Source organism: Rhodamnia argentea, chromosome 7 (assembly GCF_020921035.1).
Source record: "Rhodamnia argentea isolate NSW1041297 chromosome 7, ASM2092103v1, whole genome shotgun sequence".
In the NCBI taxonomy this organism is placed as follows: Eukaryota; Viridiplantae; Streptophyta; class Magnoliopsida; order Myrtales; family Myrtaceae; genus Rhodamnia; species Rhodamnia argentea.
The window spans coordinates 24,526,155-24,543,071 of NC_063156.1; the positions used below are offsets into that span (position 1 = coordinate 24,526,155).

A 16,917-nucleotide genomic window follows, 5' to 3' on the forward strand; every position below is an offset into this window, starting at 1 on the left:
TCGTGCGTGCACCTCAATAGATATAAATATAATTACAAGTTCAAAATTGGGAAACACATCATCTATATGAGATGATTCAATGGTCTTTGAGACGTGCTGTGCCCATAAAGTCTTTCACTACCAGGTCGAAATGTAATTGATCTAAGTTTCGACTTATCTCAACGAGGAAGGTTGTAATTTTTCATTTTTCTAATGGATTGGTGATCACTCCACCATAAAAGCACACCTTTGTAAATATTCAAGTTGAGACGTGACGTTATTTTGGCCCATCATGTGTAAAAGCATACTTTTTGTAAATACTTTTAGTGGTTTGACCAAAAAAAAAAAAAAAGAAAAAGACCATGCAAGTTTAGAGAGAGAGAGAGAGAGAGAGAGAGCTCCGTAGAGTGAGATCCTGAGCCGGAGGACGAGAGGCTTGAGAAAAGGTAAAGCTAAGGTTGATTTTGTTGTTTACAGGATATCGTGTGTTCACACATCGATGAGTGTTTTAGAAGGTGAATACTAGTTGAACAAAAAGAACAAGGAAGAACCAAACTCACGAGTCGCTCTACTTTCAGAATGTGATGTCTTTAAATACAATTACTATCTAGAAATTTTGCGAAAAAGAAGAAGAAAAGAAATTACTTGGGAAGAGAGAGAGAGAGCGCTCCATTGAACCAGAGGACGAGAGGCTTGAGAGTGGCATCTGCTTGAGCGTCAAAGAACCAGTAGCAGAGTGCCATTGACAGTATTATGAGCATTATGAAAAGACTAAAGGTCCCGTGAACTAGATTAGGGGGGAGCGAAGAGAGAGGGTTAACACCGGACTCGGCGACCATTCCTTTTTTTTTTTTTTTTCCCGATCAATCGACGACTAGCGATTGAGTCCGGACTCGGCGACCATTCCTTTTTTTTTTTTCCCGATCAAATGACGACTGGCGATTGAGTCCATTGTTTGGTATTGTTTTCTCATTGTACCCAAATGGCCCACGGTTAGCTGTTTGGAAAAAGAAAGGAAAAAAAAATTGTTCGGCTGTAAAAAGGAATTGGCCGCCTTCCACTGAGGAGCTTCAGGAATGATGTTTCCATCTATAAAGTCGAGTCATCAATCTTGTGAACCACCCACATCCCAAAAACCAACCATCCCTCCCAAAAGAATCATGGTTTCTTCATTATTGCTGTCCATCCTGTCTCCTTTACGTGTCGTCTTCTTCTTCTCGATCTTCTTGGTCGACACCACTTCATTTCATGGGGCAGGCGCTTCTGCTTCCTCCGCTCCTTTTTTCGCTGTGAACGAGACCGGGAATAAGGATGTAACAGCGGCTCTCCTGAATTGGAAATCTACTCTTGACAACCATAGCCAGTCTCTCCTCTCTTCGTGGCACGGAGACAATCCTTGCGGCTTTACCGGAGTCACCTGCAGCGACTACGGAGCCGTCACCCATCTAAATCTTTCCGATCGTGGTTTGAGAGGAACTCTAGACGGCCTTGACTTCTCGCGCTTAACTAGTGTGGTGAGCTTTGAACTTGCCAACAACTCGATCTATGGCTCCATTCCCTCGAGTATAGGTAATCTTTCCAAACTCAACACTCTTGATCTTTGCATCAATGAACTATCCGGGGACATTCCTCCGAGCTTAGGTATGGTAGGGAGCCTTCATTGTTTGGACCTATGTGCAAACAACCTGAGTGGACACATTCCCGAGGAGATTGGACGGTTGGATTCTCTTTTGGAACTTGGCTTTTCTAGGAACAACTTCATCGGTCCTATCCCTGCTTCACTAGGAAACTTGAGCAGCCTGACTCATCTTCATCTGTGGAAAAATCAACTTTCAGGGCCCATTCCTACATCTCTTCGAAAATTAGGCAATTTAATTGAATTAGACCTTTCACAAAATAGCTTTTCTGGTTCCATTCCGAGAGAGATAAGCAACTTGAGGAATTTGAAATATGTTTGGTTATGGCAAAATAACCTTTCGGGACTCATATCTTCAGAAATCGGGAGGCTCACTTCTCTTATACATCTTGACCTGTCATACAATAATCTCACCGGCTCAATTCCTCGTTCCATCGGAAACTTGACGAGTTTATCTCTTCTTCACCTTTCCGCAAATGAAATCTCGGGCTCGATTCCTGAAGAAATAGGGAGGCTGCCATCACTGGAATCGTTAATGTTGTTTGACAATTATTTGTCCGGTCCAATCCCTGCTTCTCTTGGCAAATTGGGCAACTTAACCTTTCCGCTAAGATCCTTTGATGTAGCTGATAACGAACTAGATGGGGAACTGCCAGAGGATGTATGCCTTGGGAGGTCATTGCGATTTTTCTCCGTCTTCAATAATCATTTCACGGGTCCCATCCCAACAAGCTTAGCAAACTGTAGCACATTAATCAGATTGAGGCTAGAAGGAAACCAACTTATTGGAAACATAACAAAAGCTTTCGGAATATATCCACATCTAGAGTACATGGACTTGAGCCACAATCATTTGAATGGTGAACTTTCTTGGAAATGGGACCATTGTCGTAATTTGACTAGCTTCAAGATATCAAACAACAACATTTCTGGTGAGATACCAGCAGTATTTGGAAAGATGGCTCAATTAAAGGTACTAAACCTTTCTTCGAATAATTTACGTGGAAAGATTCCAAGGGGATTTGGAAGCCTGTCGATGTTGTTAGAACTCGATTTAAGTAGCAATGCATTCACGGGAGATGTCCCGACTGAGATTGGACTTTTATCCCATTTATTACGTCTAAACTTGGCATCAAACAATTTAAGTGGATCAATTCCAGCTCAACTAGGCTCATGCACAAGCTTGTTGAGCTTGAATTTGAGCAGAAACAAATTCCAGAGAAGTATTCCTCCTCAAATAGCCAATGCACAAGTCCTCGAGGTTCTTGATTTGAGTTACAATATATTGTTTGAAAATATACCTGGAGAGCTTGCAGAACTGAAAAGCTTGCAAGTTCTAAATATCTCCCGCAATAGCTTATTTGGTTCCATCCCACATGATTTTGGCGATATGTTGGCCTTGACTTCTATTGATGTATCCTTCAATGACCTGGAAGGTCCTCTCCCTAATGTCAAGGCTTTCAATGAGGCTCCATTTGAGGCAATACAGCATAATAAAGGGCTCTGTGGCAACGTTGCTGGTTTACCGAAATGTAATTCCACCGGGAGCGAAAAGCACAATCGACACGTTGGAGTTAGTACCACCTTTATCCTCATTCTCTCGTTCTTGGGGTTTCTCCTTCTCTCTTGCACCTTGATCGTTCTAGTAATTGTTAATAATCGTCGAAGAAGGATTATCAAGAGAGACGACAATGAACGGGCAAGTGACTTGGATTTCAAGCATATTTTGAGTTATGATGGCAAAGTTTTCTACAATCGAATCGTCGAGGCCACGGAAGGATTTGACTCCAAGTACTATGTGGGTGAAGGAGCATATGGAATTGTTTATAAAGCCGAGATCTCAGAAGGTCAAACGGTTGCTGTCAAGCAAACCTTGCCATCCCAGGAAGATAGTGGGATTGTAGATTTGATACCATTCGAAAGGGAAATTCAAGCCTTTTTGAATATACGCCATCGTAACATCGTGAAATTTTATGGATTTTGCTCTCATGCACACTGCTATTTTTTGGTGTATGAATACATGGAAAGAGGAAGCTTGAGAACAACTTTGAACGATGGTGAAAGAGCAATCGAATTTCAATGGGACAAGAGGGTAAATGTGGTTCGAGGAGTTGCGGATGCATTGTCCTATATGCATCACGGATGTTCACCTCCATTGATTCATCGAGACTTGACCAGTAGTAACATTTTATTGGATCGGGATTACGAGGCTCACGTTTCTGATTTTGGCTCTACAAGGTTATTGAGGCCAGATTCTTCAAACCGGACTGCTATTGCTGGCACTATTGGCTATATTGCTCCAGGTACTCTGTAATTTTTTTTTTTTTCAAAATTTCCATGGAAATTTGTTTACTCATTTAGAGCTTTCAAGTTCAATGTTAAGGAAGAATTGGTAAATGAGGAACAACATGACCATAGATTCATTTGAAGGATATTAAGTTCATGTTACGTAAATGATGCTTGGACTTTAAGCGTGGAACAGAATGCTTTGAACTTCACCAAAACATAAACTGCCATGCTCACATAAGTGTTGTAAGTGTAGAGTAAGTAGACATTTGTACTTATAATTGTCACGTGATCGGAAACAATGTTGTCAACTTGTATACAGCTTACAATCGAGTTGTAAAAATCCATGAATTTCTCCACTTGCAGAGCTGGCTTATTGTACAATTCCTACAGAGAAATGCGATGTGTATAGCTTTGGAGTCATCGCATTAGAGACAATCATGGGAAGGCATCCGGGAGATTATGTCTCTCGAGAATGTTCATCGGACGCCCAAATTGAATCACGGATGCTTTTGAAGGATATAATGGATCAACGTCTCTCGCCTTCCAGTCTTCGAGATGTGCAAGGCGTGATCTTGATTGTCACGGTAGCGTTCAAGTGCTTGCAATCAGATCCTCGACTTCGACCGACCATGGGACAAGTCTCACGTGAGCTTCGCGTTCAAATACCCCTAGATATACCATTCCATGCGGTCAACTTAGAGCAACTTGGTGATCTTAATGTCAGGAAATATGGAGCAATCACAGGAGATGGTATATTTTAAAAGTTTCGTGTTATTGTTTACGTTTGTAACTATGATGATGGTCGCCTTAATTTGAGTACCTTCTTAGTTTTCCCTAATCCCAATCATGTGATTTCTGATTTTCATTGCAGAGCCAGCTTACATATGAGCGTTACAGGAATAGTGCGACGTTTGTAGTTTGGAGTCGTGGTACCAGAAATACTTGCAGCGCGATTAGGAAGTGAGTTTGCAGATTACAATCGATCGATATCTGTTGCCGTCCTTGAATAGAGATATAAACAACATGTAGTTTCTATTGCCGGAAGAGCTAATATCATTAGTGCTCCGTTTGTTTTATGAAAAATAACTTTCAGGATTTTTTTTTTGGATATTCTGGTATTTGATTCATAAAAAATAAGCTACTTAACGAAGATATTTCAAGCAATGGAAAAAAACACCTTCAGAAGCGGGAAAATGATTTCCTTTAAGAAGATCAAATCAATTTCCCACAATGGAGACCATTCTCTCTCTCTTTCTCCATCCTTCTCACTCGGATCGCACCATCTTCATTTCATCTCCCAGCCGCCTCCATCCCATTGTGAAATCCTGCTGCCTCACCAATCTCTTCCCCGTGTTACTCTCCGCCGCCCCCACAAAGCTGCCTTGCGCGTCCGATTGCTCCCTCTTCGGAACGACTCCCTTCTCTCGCCTTCTTTCGCTCGTCGGCCTTAGATGAGGCTCGAGCTTGGGAAATCCTTGATCCTCGTAAGGAAATCTCTTCTCCGATTTGCTGGGGAACTGCGGGATCCTTGTCAGGGACCCGTCGAATTTGCCGGCTTCGCCTTCCGCGAGGGTGCAGTTTTGGGAGGAAGGCAAGTCCGGAGGCGGGGTCAGCTAAGCGGGTGCCCTGGCCGGAGTCGGACTAGATTCGGATGAGGCATTGAAGGGTGAGGTTGGGGACGAAGGAAAAAGAACAAAAAAGACAAAGAAAAAGAATTAAGAAATTCGAAATTTTTGGTAAATTTTCCAAGAAAACCACATCAAATTTTTTATACCAAATGGCGAAAATTATTTTCTAGTTTATTTTCAAGTTTCAGCCAAACACCAGAAAATTTTGTTATTTCCTTGAAAAATTACTTTCTGAAAAATATTTTTTTAGAAATGTCTCATTTTCTACACAACGAACGGAGCCGGTAGTTTGTCAACTTTTTATCCATGTGTCGTGTCTAAATTCAACTTTCTATCGAATCAAACAAATTATCTTTGATCAATGTGAAATGATGTCCCGCAACTTTCAGTTGGTCTAATAGAGTCCTAATATATTTAACGTGTTTTTTGTCATACTTTTGGTAATTAATTTGAATCAAGTATGCCATGGACGCCAACTTGATAAAGCTGATGTTTGATGGAGAAAATTACGTGGATTTTGTAGTTGTCACGTTACCTTGAAATCGTAAAGCTACAATACCCGTTCCTTGAATACGTGCACTATTCACTCAGACAACATTTTCTATTCTCAACGCGCATTAACATCCAGAAACATGTTTGGCGGGCACATCCATTTGGGTTGGACATGAGGTCAATATCTGCTGTAATCATCCATCAATAGGCAATCCAGCGCCCCCCAGGAAAAAAGATCCCAACCATCATTCTATGTGCTCTAATCTAGGGGTGTTAGAACTGAATCGGAAAATTGACCCGAAATCTAATAAAATCAAAATTTGGTGCATTTTCGGTTTGGATAATGGAAAAACAACAGTTCTTTCTTTTGGTTCGGATTTGTTATGGTTCGCCTCGGGTAACCGAATAGTAACCAATATTCTCAACAAGAACTGAACTTGCAACTTAAAAATCACTATTCTTTTTTACCTCTCTCAAGATCACCCCAAAACATAGTCTTTGTCTTTCTTTGTTTTCGGTTTGAGTCACGATGCGGTTCAATTTATCTGCTCACCCTATCGATTCAACTCGATTTGGGTTTCTTGAAACCTTGAACTGAACCGAAACTGTTGACACCCCTGCCTCGTTTAACTTCTCTCTCTCCTCCCTCCTTTCCCAATCTCAATCCCCCGCCATTCCCTGTCCATGCCTTGCCGCCTTACTTTTCTCTCTCCTCCTCCCCTTCCTAATCCCACTCCTCTGCCATGCCCCAGCCACGTCTCCGCCGCCCCTTGGCTCTGGCATTGATGGCCACCAACCGCCCACCTCCGAGCTCGATGGCCACCACAGATAGCCTCGGCTTGTATTTATCGAGCAATCCCACGTTTATTAGGTTGCGGTATCGTACATATACATTACTATAAGACTCGTATGATTGCGAGTTACGGCTTTTTCCAATGAATTGTAGGAGTAGAGGTGATTCGGACTCGAATAAGTGGTCGGGCCCAAATCATTACCTAACTCCCTCCATCATAAAAGCATACGTATGTGAATCTTCGAGTGGGACCGGACTTTATTTGGGCCCATCACGTGTAACACGATGACAATTGACAACCCAAAACTCACGGGCAGCTAGGCCCATGAACACCGAAAAAGTAAGTCAAGAACTCGTAGGTAAAAAATAAAAGGAAAAGGGGGAAAAGGAAACGATAACTTAAAAATTGACTCCTGATGTCGTTACTTTAATAATTGAGTTCAATCAGATTATTAAATCGAATACCTTTGCACTAACAATAACAAAATCAGACCATTTGAAGGGTGGAATTTAAAAGAAGTTGAAAACGTGTTGAAAGGACTTCACGAATGATGATCAAGGCCCACCACATAAGAAAAGACAAATTACTTGGAAAAAAGAAAGAGAGAGGCACCAAAAAAAAATCTTAGAAAAACCAGGGGAAAAAAAAAAAAAAAAAAAAAAAAAAAAAAAAGAATAAGAAGAAAAGAGGAAAAGGAAAACCAAAAAAAGAGAAAAGAAAAAAAAAAAAAAAAAAAAAAAAAAAAAAAAAAAAGAGAGAGGAAGAAGTAAACTCACAAGTTGCACTACTTTCAATATGTGATGTCTTTAAGGATCCGTTTGTTTCTAGAAAAATAGATGATTTAAAGAATATTTATCAAAAAATGATTGTTTATAACGCTTATAAATATAAAAATTTTGCCTAAAATTTTTCGTCTAATTAGCTAATTATTTTAAGAGATACAAACGATTATTTTATGAATTTTTTTTTTGAAATTACGTATTTTTCACGAAATAGATGAAGTCTAAATATAATTTCTAGCTAGAAATTTTGCAAAAAAGAAAGAGAAGAAAATTACTTGGGAAGAGAGAGAGAGAGAGAGAGAGAGCGCTCCATTGAGCCAGAGGACGAGAGGCTTGCCAGGAGCGTCTGCTTGAGCTTCAAAGAACCAGTAGAAGACTGCCATTCCCAATAAATGAACACCATGAAAATATTACAAGTGAATTCACCAGTCGACGTGTCCTTATTGTGAAAACTTGGAGCTTTTCGAATTAAGCAAAGATGAAAGTGCATCCATCGCAAAATTTAAACGTAGATGTCTACTCAAGTGGGTTTTATTTAGACTACATGACCCTCACATAGGCATTAGAACTGTTCATATATTTAGAAACAATTACCGGAAAGCATCCAAGAAATCATGTCTCTCGGAAATATTCATCTTCCACCCAAACTAAGTCATCGATGATGTTGAAGGATGTGCCGGATCAATGTCTCTCGCCTTCTAGACTTTGTCTTCGAGATGCGCAAGACGTGGTCTCATGGCTTTATTTCTCCGAGGGTCGTTCAACAACCCTCAGAAAACACGTCTTACTTTTAGTTGGTCCATTTAGACTCCTAATGTATTTTCATATGCTTTTTGCCATCCTTTTGTTAATAAATTTGACCGACATATGGCCCGGACACCAATTTAATAAAGCTCATGTTTAATGGAGGAAATTACGTGGATTCGTGTGTGTCGTGTTGACTTGAAATTGCAAAACCGTAATACACTTTCCTTTACTCAGTGCACCGTTCACTCAGCCAACTTTTTCTTTTCTCAACACACATTATCATCCACACGACTCTCTTCGGTAACGATTTAGGCTTCTTTCAAATAAGGATAGGGATGAAGACTTTGAACTTTAGTCATTTCCGAGGAACATGCACCCTGAAACTTGTCTTTGCAAATTAATGACCAAACTTTGGTTAATCCTAATCTTGATGAGGTTGCTCACATGCCACCGAAGTAAATTTGATCTTTCAATGAGTTTGTAACTTAGACCTAACCAATTTGACATAACCAATTAGATGAATTACTCCTCAGGGTTACATTCGAATGACGCCAGTTGATGAAATTTACTTTAGAAACAAAAAGGGGAAAGTCAAATTCATTTGAACTATTTTATCAATTCCAATAAAATGCAATTGGATCTAGCATGAGTTGGCAATCAGAACATTTATGGGTAGAATTATAGTGGGGTCTCAAAAAATAAGTAATTTGCTGGGCCCTTATCCTTTTTTAGGTTCGTTAGGATTCGTATTTGTTGGGGCGTCCACTTATCTTGGTAAAAATTTGATATCTTTAGTTCCATCTCAATAAATTCCTTTTTTTCATAGGTTCCTTTATTAGTTCCTTTTTGTGTCGCACAATTTCATGGAATGTGTAGGTGGTGGTTATGATCGATTCGATAGAAAAGAATGAATATTGTGTATTTTTCATAGGGGATTTCCCAAAAAAAAATCGTCACGTCTTCTACGATTTGGCATGAAAGATATTTAGTCCATTTGAATAGAAGTTGAAGAGGGTATTTGTGCACGACATGTCCTTTATATGGAAATCAAAGAAACAAGGGGTTGTTCCCTTGACACATAGCGATGAGAATATTGTTAGAGAACATCCCTTATGATGTTTTGAAGATGACAAAATAATCAAAGGCTACTAATGTGTTTGTTGGTTGAGTAGAGCCACGTGCAAGAAGCACATGCTATTATGCAGATTGTATATTAACATAACGTCCGAAAGTTACGAGTTATCTATAAATGGTGAATAAGACATTGAGCATAGAGACGTCTACAAGTTGGTAGTGCCCAAGTAGAAGGTGAACAAGCCTAGAACTGAAAATTCGATAAAACTTGGAAGGATCTTGCATAGGTGAACAACGAGGTAGAGCCGCAATTATCAACACGCTTGGAGGGACCAGAAGATGGAGTTCAAGATATTGCATTTAAATTATGCATTCTGGAGACTAATTTCGTTTATGAAGACTGCTTAGACACAACAAAGTATTCGGATACATAAGACTATTTCTGCTTCTGAAGTTTGTTTTTGAAGATTGTTCGGAAGCTACGAGATATATTGATTCTAGATTCTGAAGACCCACGTCTGACATATGTCTATTGTTGCTAAGGGATTTATGAAAGTTTGTAATCTCTGATTGAAAAGATTATTCTATAGCATGATTGATAGAATATCCTTGATTGGAAATTACCTTCCACGGGATAAGAAAACTTCAATATTGGAAGAACTCCACTTATGGAAATCAAAGATTAAGTTGTATGGGCGACTGAATCCGAGGGGTTCATATTCTGCATTAACGGCTACCAAATCTCCCTAGATACAGTCTCGTTCAATCAATATTGATGGCGTCCAATCGGCGATTGAAGAGCAATCATTTGAAAACCTGCCCAACGACTAGTTTGGGGGTGAAGGAGTATAAAAAGAGATCCATGGTGCTACTACAGTGTAGGATTAGAATCATAAATTCCAAGGTGCTAGAGTTATTCATATTCATACTTGTGCTCGTGAGTTTTATACGACAATCATTGAGAGGCTTTGTAAGAGTGATTAAGAAACGATAGTGTGATCTATCAAAGAGAGTATCATCACTTGTTGTAAACCTGCATTGATTCATCTAGTGAAATCCAACCAATTGATTGCCGGGGGATAGTGGACGTAGGCTTGATTTAAGCCGAACCACTATAATCGTCATGTGCAATATTTTCTATCTCTAAACTCTTATCATTGTGTTTGATAGAATATTGCACACTAGTGTTCATATTCTGAATCGCATACCCGTGAAATCGCATACTCGTATTCATAATCAAAATTGCACATATTCAGATTCAAATTCTATGTACATTTTGACTTGATTCTTTTAATTTCGCATTTTCTAGTCAAAATCGTTTAAAATCACCTATTCACCCCCCTCTAGGTGATATTACTTGTGACATCCTGTAATCCGGCTCGTTTTGAAGCCTTGAATAAATGAAAAGTCTCATCGATATATTCGAGTCGAATCTCACTTGGAATTGATCCCTCTCGAGGGGACTAACCAAATGAGAATGGCTAGCTAGGAAAATTAACTACGTGGACCTAAGAACTTGATCCTGGACCGACTTTTGGCCATGAAAATTGTCGAGGGAATATTTTGGACCAATATAGGCCGATCCTAGAATAATTAAGGAATGAGTTGGGTAATACCCTACACTTGGATCACGGGTGATTCCGTTCAACCTCGTATGGGTTCCGAACGTCCCTGAATTATTTTCTAACGATCGTGTCCATCGGGACTAGTGATTGACCCTCGCAATTGATTGACAACCAAAGTCGCCATGGCTCGAGTAATTCTTAAACGTGATTTTAATCACGGGTCGATACGCGTAACTCCTAAAAGCCGCCCATTAGTTTGAGATACGCTGAAAATTCTATTGATCGAGATTGATCGCGAATCGAGCTTCAGAATTTGACGTCGGACTTTCGGGGGTTTCAATAAATAAAAATTTTGGACGTTTCCTCATTCTGTGTGAAATTCCTTCGCGGTTCGCCCCAAAGAGGTTCGGGAAAAGTATATTTGGGCTGGATATGGAAAAGGACCCATTTGCCCTCGAAAAATACCCTATTTTTCACTTGGAGCGAAGGGTATTTTGGTCATTTCCCTTTTGGCCGAGATTGACTAGTCAATGAGGGGAGATAATTATTTTTCTTGACTTTGGGAGCATAATTAATTATTATTAACCTATATTAATTATTATATTGGCATCTTCTTCTTCATTATCCAAAGACTCTCTCTCTCTCTCTAGCTCACTTTCTCTCTACCTCACTCTCCCTCTCCCTCACTTGGCCGAACACCCTCTCTCTCACCCTCCGTTGCCGAAAATTCTTCAAGCCTTCTTTGGTGGCGCTTTGGAGCGCTTGGAGTCGCTAGAACGTTGCCGAGTCGCCGGCCATGCAAGGACGGCCGGAATCGCCGCTCGATTCAAGCTTTTCCTCAACCGTTCAACGGAGGTTTTTGCGAGTTTTTGAGGTAGGATTGTTTCTAAACCTAAATTAGGTGGTTAGGTTGCTAAAAGACCATGAAATTGTGAATTTTTGATGAAGAAAAGTGTTGGATTTGAGCTTGTGGAGGGGCTGGACGAAAATTGCAGAAATGGAGGTGAGATATGCTTGTTCTTGCAATGAATAGTAATTGCAAGAGGATATTTGTTTGGTCAAAGTTTGACCATGGTTACCCTACCAACCCTAGTTACTTTTTGTTCAACTATGGTTGCTTTATGCTATTTATTAATCATGGTTAGGTTAGTATTTGACTCTAGTTAGTTTTTGAACCATGGTTAGTTTAAATATTAACTAGGGTTACTTTTATGTGACATAAAGTCGTTATGCCACGGTGCTAATTAAATGTGACATTATTATAGTATAGTACTATGGTCGTGAATTAATTATATGTTAGAAAATTATTATTGTTCGGCCGTGATAAATTTCCACGTTAGTATAATTTTAGTGGCGCGTGATTTATAAATTGCTACGTTAGCGTAATATGGTCGCATGGCGTGGATTGGATACTATGGTAGTATTAATTGATCGGGTAGTCTGAATTAATATTTGGATTAGTGTGAATTAATCGGGTGATCCCGAATTATTAATTCTCTAACGTGAGTGAATCACGTGGTCCCGATCTATTCTAAGAAAATGAGAAGGTCGTATTCAATCAAGTCGTTCGAGGCCAAAGTGAGCCGTATTGTCGATTGTCGAGGCCGAGAAAGTATGATGGTCGTATTCAATCAAGTCGTCTGAAGCCAAAGTGAGCCGTATTCGTCTGATTGTTCGAGACCGAGAAAGTAAGAAAGACGTGTTCAATTAAGTCGTCCGAGACCAAAGTGAGTCGTGTTCGACTAATTGTCCGAGACTTGATCCGGTCGTGTTCCTATGTGTCCGAAACCGAGATCCGTGGGTCGTATTCTTATGTGTCTGAGACCTGGGTATATGTATTGAGCCGTGTTCCATAAAGGTCCGATGCTCAATGTTATGAACTTATTTGATGGCGGTGGAGTAACGTGGAATATTCTGGAGTAACGTGGAATATTCTGGAGTGGCGTGGATTATTTTTGGAGTAACGTGGAATATTCTGGAGTGACGTGGAATATTTTCGGAGTAACGTGGAATATTCTGGAGTAGCGTGGAATATTTTCGGAGTAACGTAGAAATTTTCGGAGTAATGTGGATATTTATATTATGGCCGGATGTGTTAAAAAGGGGGCCCGGTGTGAGAATTTTCGGAGAAAGAATGGAATTTTCTGGAATTTAATTGTGGAATTTTTGGGGTAAGAAAGAGGGATTGTCGGAAATTTTTCAATGAAAAGGTGTCTGGAGGCACTAGCGACCTGATCTAGGGTTAGAGATTTTCCTACTGGGATTTTATCTCACCCCGTCGTGGGTTCGTTGTTTTCGGACCCTCCGCCGCAATGATCCGACCCGGAGATCGAGATGCCGGGAGAAGTTGTGGAGCCTTTGGATGCTGAGTAGCCGCTAGAGATAGCGAGGATGAGGCTTAGAATAGTCGGCCCTTCAGTTTTGTGGAGTGTTGTATTTTGGTTGTGTAGCGGGCTTCGACCACGTGTCTTTTGTTATAGGTGGTCACGGGCTTGTACGGTGGCCCCTGAAGCCCTAGGTTTGACGGTTTATAACAACTCTGTAACTATGTACATATGTGTGTTTTTACCATCCCAAGTTATCGTAGATTTATTGGTTTTCTGTACGGAGATTTTGTTGCTTCCGCATGTGTTGTATAATATTGTTGGCCGAGGATCCGGGAGGCGTACGCAGCGAGGCCAGGTGGGATGTCGACGGTTCGTAGGGTTCGGGTCGTGACATCCCCGTTTGGAGTGATATCAGAGCAAGGTTAGCTCGATTGAGGTTTGGAAGAGTTATGGAGTGATAAGGAGCGATAACTTTTGGATGGTTAGGCGGAGAGACCTTAGGTGTCTACGCGAGCTAATCGCGTTATGCAAGGCATTTGAAAATGCGCTTGTGATTTGCTTGATTGATTGTTTTCGTGCTGAATTTTGGTGCTGTTTGTTGAATCGTTTACCAGAAACGATTATTAGCTTTGAGCTAATTGCTGTGTTAAGCAGTGTGAGACTGCTAGACTCGAGTAGATGGTTTAGGTCTCTAATCCCTTGGCATAATTATTTTGGTTCAGGTGTTGTGAAGAGAGTTGATGGAAATGGAAAATCAAGGTAGAGGTTCCGGAGGAAGTTCTAGAGGAGCATCTAGAGGAGGTTCTAGGGGAGCCTCTAGCTCGAGAACTACGGTTAGAGAAGATCCGAGAGTGGATGGAGTCCCTAGGGCTCTTAAAGAGATAGGAAATCTCATGGGTAGGCGGACTCAGGAACGAGCTGCCGCTATTGCCCAAGCCGCTGAGGCTGCTGTTGCTACCCATGGGGGCAATGTTAATCAGGGGAATGATAATGGGAATAGACAAATGCATCGGTTGGTAGAGCAGTTCTTGAAGTTGAAACCGGCAAGGTTTACCGGGAAAGGTGACCGAGAAGCTGCACCTCGTTGGATTGAGGATCCGGAGAAAACATTTGAGGTATTGGGTTGCACCGAAGAGGAGAAAGTAACCCCGGCGGTGTATCAGCTTCAAGACACGGCCGGTGATTGGTGGAAGGCCACCAAGGGAAGAGTTTTTCCGGAGGGTATAGCGTTGAATTGGACTGTCTTCACGGAAGTCTTTAATGGGAAATATTTTTCAGAGACCGCCCAGGGGGGGAAGATGTTAGAATTTTAGCGGCTTCGCCAGAACCAGATGACGATAGATCAGTATGAGGCTGAATTCTCGAGACTGTCAAAGTATGCTCCTAGAATGGTAGAGAATCCGTTGGATAGAGCGAGAAGGTTTCGGGACGGATTGAGGCCGGAGCTTCGCGATCGGCTAATCTTGCTGAATCTGAGGGATTATGATGAGCTATATGAGCGGGTTCGGATGGTGGAGCGAGACATGAAAGAGAGGGCTGCCGCATGCGGATCGCGGTTCATGCCAATTAGGGACAACCGCCGGTTTGACAAGAGGCCAATGATGGGAAATAGGCGTTTTATCCCTCCGGTTAGAAGAAATAATGGGAAACCGGTATATCCAATCAGAAGCGCCGATTTTGTGGCGGGAGGCACGGGAATGGACCTTGCCCGAGTAGGACGGGGGTGTGCTTCAAATGTGGAAAATTTGATCATCATGTAAGGAGTTGCCCGGAGCTAGCCCCAGAATAGCAATTTCAGCCCCAAAGACCCCGGGCGAGGCCTGTTAGGCCGCCACGAATAACGGGAATAGGCCGCGGCGCAAGAGAGTGTATGCGGTGGCGCGCAATGAGGCGGAGAATGCACGGCGTGATGTACGGTCTCCTTATGTGATCATGTGCATATGCTTTATTTGATTGGAGCATCCCATTCATTTGTATCGCTCAATTTGTGGAGTTAGGTGGGATTGAGTTAAAAGCGCTAGAAGTAATGTTGCACGTAATTACACCCTTAAAGAATAAAGTATTGGTTACACTAGGGTGTCTTGGATGTAAGATAGTCATTAGCGGTAGAGAAGAATTAATAGACCTGGTAGTTTTGACTATGCATGATTATGATGTGATAATTGGGATGGATTGGCTGGGAAAGCAAAGAGCTGTTTTTGATCGTGGTAGCGGGGTGATCCAATTCAACCCGATTGGTCATCCTAGATTTGAGTTTGTGGGAAGTCGAGGAGGAATCTCGATTCCCTTGATCTCGTCACTAGAAGTGACTAAGTTGTTAAATGAAGGATGCCAAGGATATTTGTCTGCGGTAGTGAATTGTCGATTGAAGGACCGAGGCTAGAGGATATAGCCGTGGTGCGCGATTATCCCGATGTCTTTCCTCAAGAATTGCCGGGATTGCCACCTGGAAGAGAAGTAGAATTTGTGATCGAGTTAGCACTAGGGACAGAACCAATTTCCAAGGCACCCTACAGAATGTCCCTCTCAGAGTTGAAGGAATTGAAGGTTCAAATGCAAGAATTGCTGGATAAAGGATTTATCCGCCCCGGCGCATCACCTTGGGGAGCGCCAGTGTTGTTTGTAAGGAAAAAGGATGGGTCATTGCGATTATGTATTGACTACCGGCGGTTGAACCAAGTGACTATTAAGAACAAGTATCCATTGCCAAGGATAGATGACTTGTTCGATCAACGCTGTTATTTTCTAAGATCGATTTGAGGTGGCTACCACGTTGAGGATCAAGAAAGAGGACATACCGAGCCTTTCCGTACGTATGGGCATTATGAGTTCACGGTCATGCCTTTTGGATTGACCAATGCCCGGCTGCCTTTATGGATATGATGCATTGGGTGTTCGGAGAATTCTTGGATCGGTTTGTCATCGTGTTTATCGATGATATTGTGTACTCGAGGAGTTTGGAGGAACATGAACATCATCGAGCATCTCTGCGGACCTTAAGAGAACACGCTCTTTATACCAAATTTAGCAAGTGTGAATTTTGGCTCGACCGGGTAGCGTTCCTTGGACATATCGTCTCGGGTAATGGAATCTCGGTAGACCCGCGAAAATTGAAACCGTGGTGAATTGGCCAAGACCGCGCCCGTCACGGAGGTTCAAGTTTTTGGGTCCGGCGGGATATTATAGACGGTTCGTAGAAAGTTCTCTTCGATAGCTATACCATTGGCGCAGCTAACGAAGAAGGAAACTCGCTTTGAATGGACGGATAAGTGTGAGAGGAGTTTCCAAGACGGAAACATGGGTTGACGACGGCGCCGTTTGACGATACCATCGGGTCTGGAGGATTTGAAATTTATAGCGATGCTTCGCTAAAGGGACTTGGATGTGTATTAATGCAACATGGTAGGGTGGTGATATGCGTCGCGTTGAGGCCTCATGAGCGGAACTATCCAACGCATGATCCGGAACTTGGGCAATTGTTTTTGCGTTGAAGATATGAAGGCATTATCTGGGGGGAAAAGTTTCAAATTTATACGGATCATCGAGTTTAAAGTATTTATTCTCCCAGAAAGAGCTGAATATGAGGCAACGCCGTTGGATGGAG

At 41.7% G+C, this 16,917-nt stretch overlaps 1 protein-coding gene across 1 annotated transcript; it reads left to right on the plus strand.

Annotated features, from left to right (window-relative positions):
* The first annotated feature begins 1,099 nt into the window (after positions 1-1,099).
* LOC115732745 (MDIS1-interacting receptor like kinase 2-like) lies at positions 1,100-2,884 on the plus strand. The gene is made up of 2 exons (XM_048282647.1): positions 1,100-2,656; positions 2,776-2,884. The coding sequence occupies exons 1-2, from the start codon at positions 1,140-1,142 to the stop codon at positions 2,882-2,884; spliced, it is 1,626 nt and encodes a 541-aa protein (XP_048138604.1). The 5' UTR covers positions 1,100-1,139.
* The last annotated feature ends 14,033 nt before the right edge of the window (positions 2,885-16,917 follow it).